The 9,732-nt window shown below is 43.8% G+C and overlaps 1 protein-coding gene across 4 annotated transcripts in view; it reads right to left on the reverse strand.

Moving 5' to 3' along the window:
• The window catches only part of LOC103730305 (phosphatidylinositol 3-kinase regulatory subunit gamma), a 141,198-nt gene that overhangs the window by 80,673 nt on the left and 50,793 nt on the right, over positions 1-9,732 (reverse strand). Inside the window, exons 1-3 of one of the 4 annotated variants that reach the window (XM_008828494.3) lie at positions 6,196-6,446; positions 5,289-5,398; positions 3,663-3,713 (exon numbers count right to left, since the gene is read on the reverse strand). The exons of 1 other annotated variant lie outside the window; for it this stretch is intronic. In XM_008828494.3, coding sequence (XP_008826716.1) covers positions 3,663-3,713; positions 5,289-5,394 — 157 coding nt within the window. In that variant the 5' untranslated portion in view covers positions 5,395-5,398; positions 6,196-6,446. Of the gene's footprint in view, positions 1-3,662; positions 3,714-5,288; positions 5,399-5,773; positions 6,107-6,195; positions 6,447-9,732 lie in introns of those variants that run through there. 2 more of the 4 variants (XM_008828495.3, XM_029561298.1) reach the window with 2 other exon arrangements.

The following is a 9,732-nucleotide window of genomic DNA, read 5'->3' on the forward strand; positions in this document are numbered from 1 at the left end:
ATTTTAAAATTTAAATTTTTTAAAACTATTTTATTACCTTTATGTGTATGAGTGTATTGCCCTCATGTGTGTAAGTGAACCCATGTCGTGCAGTGCCCACAGAGGTCAGAAGAGGGCATCGGCTCCCCTGAACTGGAGTTCCTGACAGTTGTTGGCCACCATATACGTGCTGGGAACAGAACCTGGGTCTTCTGGAAGAGCATCAAGTGTTCTTAACCACTGAACCATCTCTCCAACCCAAATAAAATAAAAAGTATGCAGTGCCAAGATTAAAGGATTGTGCCACCACACAGAGCTACAATCTTTAATCTTTTAAGTTTTTTTATTTTTTATTTCATATGTATGAGTGTTTTGCCTGCATGTATGTAAGTACACCTGTGTTGTGCAATGCCCATGGAGGCAGAAGGTGGTGTTGGATTCCCCTGCAATTAGAGTTATAGACAGTTGTGGCTGCCATGTGGTTGCTAGGAACTGAGCCTGTATCCCAGGAGCCATCCTGCCCTGCTCCATTTTTCCTTTTTTTTTTTTTTTTTTTTTTTTTTTAAGGGAAAAAAGGTCCTATATTCCAAACTGATCCTTAAACTCTATGTAGCTGAAGATGACCTTGAACTTCTGATCCTCCTGCAGAGTCAGGAGGAATTACAGGCCTAGAATTACAGGCCTGTGTGACCACATCCAGTTTACCTGGTGTTGGGGATCAAACCCAGGGCATTTATATATGCTAGGCAAGCACTATACCGAGATATACTTCTCACTCCAATCTTCCTAAAGCAATTTTTTTGTTTTTCTGAGACAGGGTCTCCCTGTAGCCCCAGCTGTTCTGGAACTCACTATGTAGACCAGGCTAGCCTCAAACTCACCTGTATCTGCCTCCAGAGTGCTGATTAAAGGCATGTGCCACCACACCCAGCTTCCTAAAGTAATTTTACATTTCATCACCATCAATAGTTTAGTATCTCTACAGATGCCAGAAAATACAGAAACATTAAAATATTAAACCCAGGGGCTGGAGATGGCTCAGTGTTTAAGAGCACTGACTGCTCTTTCAGAGGACCCAGGTTCAATTCCCAGCACCCACATGGAGGCTAAAAGCCATCTGTAACTCTGGTTCCAGGGGATCCAATGCCTTCTTTCTAACATCCGAGGGCACTGCACAACACAGTGCACTTACACACATGCAGGCAATACACTCATACACATAAAATAAAAAATATATATATTAATGGGTCAATAAGTAAAGGCACTTGCTGACAACCTGAGTTTGATCTCCAAGATCCATATGGTGGAAGGAAAGAACCAACTCCCATAAGTTGTTCTTAACTTCCATAGGCAGATGCTGGCATGCATGTGCCCCACCCCCCACATCTACTCAAAATAAATATATAGTGACAGTAGACCTAGGAATCCATTCAGTTACCAGAAACTTTCAGAATTTCAGGAGCAGGCAAGATAACTGATCATGTAAAGGCACTTGCCAACAAGCCTAACAACTTGAGTTTAATTCCTGGGATCCACATTGTAGGAGAGAACCAACTCCCACAACTTGCCCTCTGACTTCCACACACACTGTGGCATGTATGCACACATGCACCTACACACAATAACCAAACAGAAATATAACCAAGAATTCTTAAAGAGAAAGAAACAAGGATGACGTTATCGAAAATGATGAAATGAATGAGAGTAGTTACTGAAAAGACAAAGATAGAGGCTAGAGAGATGGCTATGAACCCAAGTTTAGTTCCCAGCGCCACAGCAGTCAGCCCTCAACCTGCCTGTACCTCCAGTATCAGGGGATCCAATACCTTCTGGCCTCTGAGAGCACCTGCACTCATGTGCACATATACATACACATAATTCAAAATAAAATAAAATCTTTTATAAAAAAAAAAAGATAGGCTTAACAGAGATTTTTTGAAAATTAATTTAAAATTTTACATTTTTGGTACAGTCTAAAATCAAAAAGAAAACACACACAAAAACTGGTACTAGTCCAATTAAGGGCCCTAATGAATAAATTCCTAACTCAAAAAGTTAGGCATTGCAATGACCAAGGAGGTAATCGAAGACCTTAAGTACAACAGCACCTAAATCTAGAAAGAAGCAGTGCTCCTCAGTTGTATGTTAGTTCAATATATATTGATTAAATTGTCTACTACTTCCAGGACCCTGAGCAAGCTAAGAAGCTTCTACCCAGGTAGGAAGACAATTCCAAGGGGGGGGGAAATATATGTAAATAAATGCAAGAGCCACTAAACGTAATAAAGAAGTTCCACCTGACAGAAGTGCTCTAAGAGAGAGAGAAAGGAAGGCTGACTGCTAACAAAGGGCACCAGGAAGTAGATATTCTGGAAAAGAGGGCATATGAGTTCTAAACATATACAAGAGTTCAACAAATAACACTTAGAAGCGGCAAGCATTCTGGGAAGCAGATAAAAGTATACACTGAAGGGACAGAAAATAAAAGATAGCTTCTATAGATGTTATTATAGACTCCAAGAGGAGAATGCACTAGAAAATTAGGTGAGAAGCAAAAAGAGATGGATTTATATGCAAAGGTAATCTGAGGCTGTATTTTTTAATAGGCAAATGAAGCCACTGGAAGGTTTTTAAAGCATTATAGGATTTATAGGGTAAATCATCACATATTTTAACATTAAAATTATAGACTAAATGGAATAGAAAGGAGAAAACAGAAAGCTAATCACCCAGTCCAGAAAGGAAATAAAAGCTTTCTCTAGGGTGGGAGGCTAGGAAAAGACAGGTACAAAGCATGCTACCAACCACTTCACTGACAGTTTACTCAGAGTTTTACATGTTTCAAATCTTCACTTATTACACAAAACAAAGTTGACATTCACATTATTTCCATTAAAAAAAAACATTCATTTTAGCCAGGCATGGTGGCCCAGCCTTTAATCCCAACACTCAGGAGACAGAGACAAGTAGATCTCTATGGGATCCAAGTCAGCTATGACTACAGGAAGACACTGTTTCAAAAATAAAAAAAACTATGTTGGGGCCAGGCCTGGTGGCACACATCCAGAGGCCCAGGCAGGGGCAGGGGATCTCTGAGCTCAAGGCCAGTCTGGTCTACGTAAGGGTTACAGATCAGGCCAGCTGGGGCTACTAGGGAGACCCTATTTAAAAAAGAAAAAGAAAAAAGAAAACAAAAAACATTCGTTTCATTTTATAGCCAATGTTTCAGTATATTTAAGTGCAATTTCTTTTTGAGAAACTATTAGGAATAACCATATTCTATAGTAAGGATAGCACGAACAGCATATATGTATTTTCAGTGTTCTGAATAGAAATTTAGTATATACAATTTCACTCAAGGATGAACACCTTAAATACAAGTTTATTTCAATGGAAAATAAAGTTCAGATCAGAATTTTCTGTATAATCTTATGGGATCCATCTTTACATAATTATAACAGTCAATTTTCAAAAATTATTTCTGGGTCAGGTATAGTGGCACCTGCCTGTAATCTCAGCACTTCAGAGAATGAAGCAAGAAGCATACAATTTAGAAGCCAGCCTAGGCTACACAGAGTTGTAGGTCAGCCTCAACTATCTTGTGGGACCTAGTCTCAAAAAAATTTTTTTGTCAACTCAACTTAGCCAATATTTTTCATAAAACTAAGATTTTTTTATCTTACCTTCATTTTCTACCCTCCTCACTCCCCGCCCAACAAATTCCCTTTGTATGTCTGCAAGGCAAGATATGAGATACATCATGATTCTAAGGCAATTTGAATATAGAATTCTTACAAATATATCTAGAATTATTAACCTTACTTTTTGTAGGAGAGATACCAACGATGTACTAGATTTCTGAGCACATGAATGACAAATGTATCTAACAGAAGTGATGCTTTACCATCGGGGGTGAAACAAAGGGGAAAACACAATAGATGGGTGGCAGATCTCACAAACTTTACAAAGCACTGAAAAGCTGCTTCTGGATTACAGTCACAACCGTCAAAATAAATCAAGACATTTCTAAAAATGACAGAAAAGAGAAAAATCCTTAGTGATCATTAAGAGTGAAAAAAAGGGTTACCAATATTAGTATTAGTGTTTAACACTATTGCTAATTGAACTGCTGTTCACAAGGACACAAGAAATAATTTCTACATACCTTCTATAAGACATTTATATTTCATTACACTTGCATGGACTCCATTTCTTTCAAGCGTTTCCAAAAATACAGTCTTACAATAAGCAAGGCTCCCCAATGACACACACTTTATTCTGTAGGCTTAACTATATCACATTTTTAAAAGACATCAAATTTATCCTCAATAAGAACAAGGAGTCACAAAGGCCCTCTGCTTATTCCAAATCATTCCATAGAGCACTGTGTGTAACTGCAAAGAGGGTTTGAACATTTGACAGCTAATAAACATAAAATGAGACACACTTTAAAAAAAAAAAAACTTTTTCTTTTCCCTTTCTTTTCTCTTCCCTATCAGATACACAAAATGTCTCTAATGACCTCAAAGCTCTCCAAAAAATATAGTCTATGTACACTTTACACATATGTGCACAGGAATCTATCATATATGATATTACATATATGTACATATCAGTCACAGGAAGAGGAAGGTTATTTTACTTTAAGAGTTGAAATTATACTCAGCTCTATCCCCCAAATTAGGTTAAATTACCATAAATTAATAAACGAGTAATAAAATACTGCACACAGATCCGAGACTGTAATAGAGGGAAAAAAAAACCTCAGACCGAAATGAATGAAAACCGCCCATTCCCTGAAAATCACTAACCAGCTCCGTTTCTGGGCGAGAAAGACAGAATGAATAACAAAGCAACTCCGTTTCTGAAGTTAACCAAGGTAAAACACAAAACACAAGAACCAAATCAGACGAAGCATGAAATAAGCTTTGAAGAACCCCCACAGGGAAAGACTATCTTCAAGGGCGGATTATAAAACGTCTCTAGCAGGTAGAAAAATCTTGAATGGGGGGCGGAGTGGAGGGCCAACAAAAACCTGAACGACACGCAAAGGCAAAACCAAAACCGGGTCTTCCCTCCTACCCTCACTTCTGCCCCCACCTCCACCTCCGCAAGACAATAGGACTAGGGTCCTAACTGCAAACTTTAAAGCTGTAAACCAGAAGCAGTCCTACTGCAGCTCTGTGAATCTGCCCCTCATTCCGAACCCGGCGCACCCCGGAATACTTCTGGTCTGAAAACATCACCTGGGTCTGATTAAACACAAATCAAACCCATCACAAGATTTGGGTTATTTTTCTCTCAAGTACCTGGAGGATCCATTTCAATATAAAATATCAGTTCCGTCGAGTAGGGCATCATCACCTCCCTCCAGTCTGCGTCATCGCGGTCCATACTCCACACCGTATTGTACATCGCGCTGTCAGGGACAGGTCGTCAGGAAATATATAGAAAGCATATATATATCTTTTATCTGATATTTTAAAATCTAAATATATATATTTATATATGCGAAAGTTCCACTAGGAATGTACTTCTGGGTTTCCAACGGCCGGTACAAGTCCAGCCAACTACTAAGATGAGGACAAGGTCCTCTCCCTCTCTCCTCCAGCACCCAACAAAATGCCCCGAACTTTCAGGTACGGAGTTTTCTCCTCGGAGGGTTAGAGGGCGGCTCGGGAAGCAGAGCCAAGTTAAAACCAGCTTCCCCAAATCCTCCTACACGGTCGCTCTCCAAAAGAAAGCGCTCCCACCGCCTCCTAGTCTGTCAACCGAAGCCACTTTTGTGTCCTACCGAGGAGAATAAAGAAGAGGAGGGGAGAAAAAAATAACCCGTCGGAGAGAAGCTGGGGAAGCGACAAAAGCGACAGAGGGTGGGGACTGCGTTCAAGTTTCAGGGTCCCACTGGTCGGCAGGGAGCGATTCCCTCTGGGCTGGGGCTCGGACGCTGTTCCGGTCAGGCTCGGAGCCGAAGCAGCCGCAGCTCCGCAACGGCGACCCGTCCAAGTCCGGTCCGCCAGGCTCGGCGCTGCACGCCCGCCGGGAGCAAAGAACCCGCCAGCCCCGCTGCCCTCGCTTTCTGCCCCACGCCCGGCGCTAGAGTTTCATTTTAACTGCGCTGGAGGGACTCCTCCCCGCCCCCACCCACCCCCCGCTGAGGCGCCACCCAACCGCGCGGGGCAGGGGGGGCGTCCCCACCGCGGCTCTGCACACTACCCCTTCTCGGCGGCCGGGGATTGTCACGTTGCCGAGAAATCGTTAGGAACACTGTCCCCCACTCCGACTTCGAACTTTCCCCGTTGCCCTGTGGGACTCGGCTCCTCGATCACTCCTCCTTCTCACCCCCAGCCTCGATACGAATGGTACGGTCCGGGCGCTGGCCGCTCGCCAGGAGTCAGCGCTGGGAGCACGAGAGCCCGGCCGGCTGCGGGAGGGGAGAGAAGAGAGGGGGGAGACGGAAGGTGGGCGGTGATTGGCTAGTCCCGGGTGCCTGAGCCTGGAGCCTGTGTCTTTTGTCTGCCTCTCTCCGGCTGAGGGCGAGAGACGGCTGCGCGCCCTGAGCCGGCCAATCAGAAGAGAGCCGGTGCCGGCCGGTAAGGCGGCGATTGGTCAGTCCTCAGTTACTAAGCGGGACAAAGGCCGCGGGGTGGGCGGGGGGGGGGAGTGTGAAGAAGAAGAAGGCAGGAAAAAAAAGAAAGAAGGCGCAAACAGCGGTTACTGACAGGCCGGGCGAGCGTAGGGGGCTCTGGCTGCCCGGAGACAGGCGGCGCCCCAGCTGAGGCTCCGTCCGCACGGACCAGTGAGGAGGGGAGGACCGCTGCTCTGCCCGGAGACTGGCCACGGGGGAGGGCGCTGCTGACGCTGCGCCCTCGGCTTAGCAGTCTCCGGGCAGAGTCCCTGGTCTCAAAACTCCTCACCTTGCTCGGACCGCCCCCTCCCCCGTCCCCGTGACTGATTATCCAGTGCAGCAAAGGTCGCCTAGCCCACTTGCAGGACCGTTCCCGCTCTGACAAGGTGACCGTCGCCCCCAGCACACCTTCCCTGCCGGTTACCTGAGCCTTGAGCATTTTTTAGGCTTACTGCCGCTCTTCTGCTTCCCGCCCCAGGACTTTTGAACCCAGAGTAACTCCCCCCATTCCTGAAGCAAGTAGCGAGGCGTCGCAGCAAGCCCTCCACTTCCAGTACTCAAGCCTCAAAAGTCTTTCCTTGGAATTGAGAGTGCGTGTGTGATTTCTGACATGAATCACAGGTGTTGGGCTCTCTCGCCAAAAAGGCACTATTCAGTTTCCCAAATTGATCCCCCTCTTCACACACTCAGACCCCTCCCACCAAGCTTAAAGCTGGGAGACCGGCTTCAGGATAACCATGCTGAACATTTCCAGCATTTCAGAAACAGCTAATTAACTTGCTGGGAACCCTGAATAGCTAACCTGTGCCTGGAATTGCCATCCTGCCCTACAATAGTCTGAGGAGGCCAAAAACTGCTCCATTTCCTCTTTTACACAGGAGTAACAAAGCCCATTGTGTTTGAGTTGACAACCTGACTTAAGCCCTAGCAAAACCTACCCGGAGCAGCTCTGCTGTATTGATTTGCCTCTGGAAGAGTTGCCACGTCTCACCCACTACCCCTTATCTTGATTCTGCCTTCCTTAAAAGTGTCCTGACTTGAGACAGCCTGGGAAACAGTCAAAATCAAAATCTACAGACTAGATAGAGAAGAAAAGGATGAAAATCCAGGGAATATGGACAGGGTTAAGCTCTTTTTTTTTTTTTTTTTTTTTTTTTTTAAGCACATCCGGGATTCTTTAGAATTCTGAAAAAGCCTTCTTATATCTCTTAAGTTGAAATGTGTTTCAAAAGCTACATCAACTCTGGGGCAGGGCTCATTCATTTTAAACTCCTGGACTATTCAGGTAGATGATGTTGGAAGATCCAACTCCTCCTAATTTGTGGCTGGCTTCCCAGCAGTCTCCACTTCTCCACATCTGAGTGCCAAAAGTATTCACATTTGATAACTCAAAAGGCAGAAGCAGGGCGTGGTGGGGCACGCCTTTATTCCCAGCACTCGGGAGGCAGAGGCAGGTGGATCTCTGCGAATTCAAGGCCAACCTGGTCTACATAGGGAGTTCCAGGACAGCTGGGGTTGCAGAGAGACCCTGTCTCAAAAAGACAAAAAAAAAAAAAAGGCAGATCAGTCGAGAGCAAGTTGTTTATTTCTGTTCACAGATGTTCCTCTGTGCATTGCGTTCCCAAACAAAATGAGGGTAAAGAGATAAAAACATGAAAAAATAATGGCTTTCAGATTTCCACAGCAGCTGGGTTTCAATTTCTAATGTACAGGGTAATCTCCCAAGCCCTTCACACACCTAAAGTTTGGAGGTATGCTTAAGCTTGACACATGACACAAAGCCAAGATTCAACCTTGCCACCCAAAATTGTATGGCCCAAATCTCCAGTTTAAGAATTTTTTGATTTTCCTTTGTTTTTTTTTTTTTTTTTTTTTTTTTTTTTTTGTCTTTTTGAGACAGGGTCTCCCTGTAGCCCCAGCTGTCCTGGAACTCCCTATGTAGACCAGGCTGGCCTCAAACTCACAGAGATCTGCCTGCCTCTGCCTCCCAAGTGCTGGGACTACAGGTGTGCACCACCATGCACAGACAATTTAAGAAGTTTGAATAGGAGACCTCCAAGGAATAAGTGATGAGAGAGGCTATGATGAATCAAGGGAGAGCACACTTCCTTCAGATGGACTTGAACCACAGTCCTATGGTGGAGTGATGTGCCTGTCAGATGATGCTGGCCTTTCAGCTGAGAAACAGAATCAAGGTTCTGATTGCTTGTCACTAAACTGCCTCAGGCTCTTTGGAAAAGATAGAACATGCTAGCTCTGGTGACCTGGACCATTTCCATACTGGAGGATTATATTTGGCCTGAGTGTGGATTAAATTCAGCTCTGAGAGATCAAATTCCTGCTTTGAGAGGTGCTTTTTTTCCTTCGCCTCTCTTTTAGTTCAAATTAGCCTTAGGTAAATCACAAAATCTATCTGCCTTTCATTTATATATCTGAAATAGAAGGTTGCCTTAGGATTTATGCAAGTTACTTAGTTTATTGTGAAACAATCTGAGAGTGAAAAAAAAGTCACTTTAGTTAGAATAGTACCTTTCTATAACTCCGAAAAGATAGGGTGTCCTTCCTTTTTTACCCTAGTACGGTTTTGTTATGAAACTGTTCAAATATGCTTCATTTCCCCCCTCTTTCATAAATGAATGAGCTACTTCTTCTATAGGCTGAATATAGGGTATGATCTCAGCGTTCTCCATGCCAGAAGAATCAGCCTGGAACTTAGCCAAAAGTTATTCGTGATTAAAGGTGCCATCTGAACACAAATTATTTTTTCAAAGTCTGGAAAAATGAAAATGTACCTTTTTTCCACCTAAGGTCCATTTGCTTTAATATCAAGGCTGACTTTAGCCTTTGAGGAAGAATTCCACTGGTCTCAACCCCTTCTCATCACCTTTCCTGACCACTTGTCTCATAAGCCCCAGTCCATGCAACTAAATAAATTCACTTGATGGGATGCACAGAAAGCTGTGTAAATTATCAGTTACAACTTCTAGGCCCTCCCCAAGCCACATGTTTTATGATAGAAAAGTTTCCTTTATATTGCAAAACAACTAATGTTAGTGGAAAGGCATTTCACTTGGAAATTGATCTCTCTCTCTCTCTCTCTCTCTCTCTCTCTCTCTCTCTCTCTC

The sequence above is a fragment of the Nannospalax galili genome, unplaced genomic scaffold (genome assembly GCF_000622305.1).
Source record: "Nannospalax galili isolate Female #2095 unplaced genomic scaffold, S.galili_v1.0 scaffold1233, whole genome shotgun sequence".
In the NCBI taxonomy this organism is placed as follows: Eukaryota; Metazoa; Chordata; class Mammalia; order Rodentia; family Spalacidae; genus Nannospalax; species Nannospalax galili.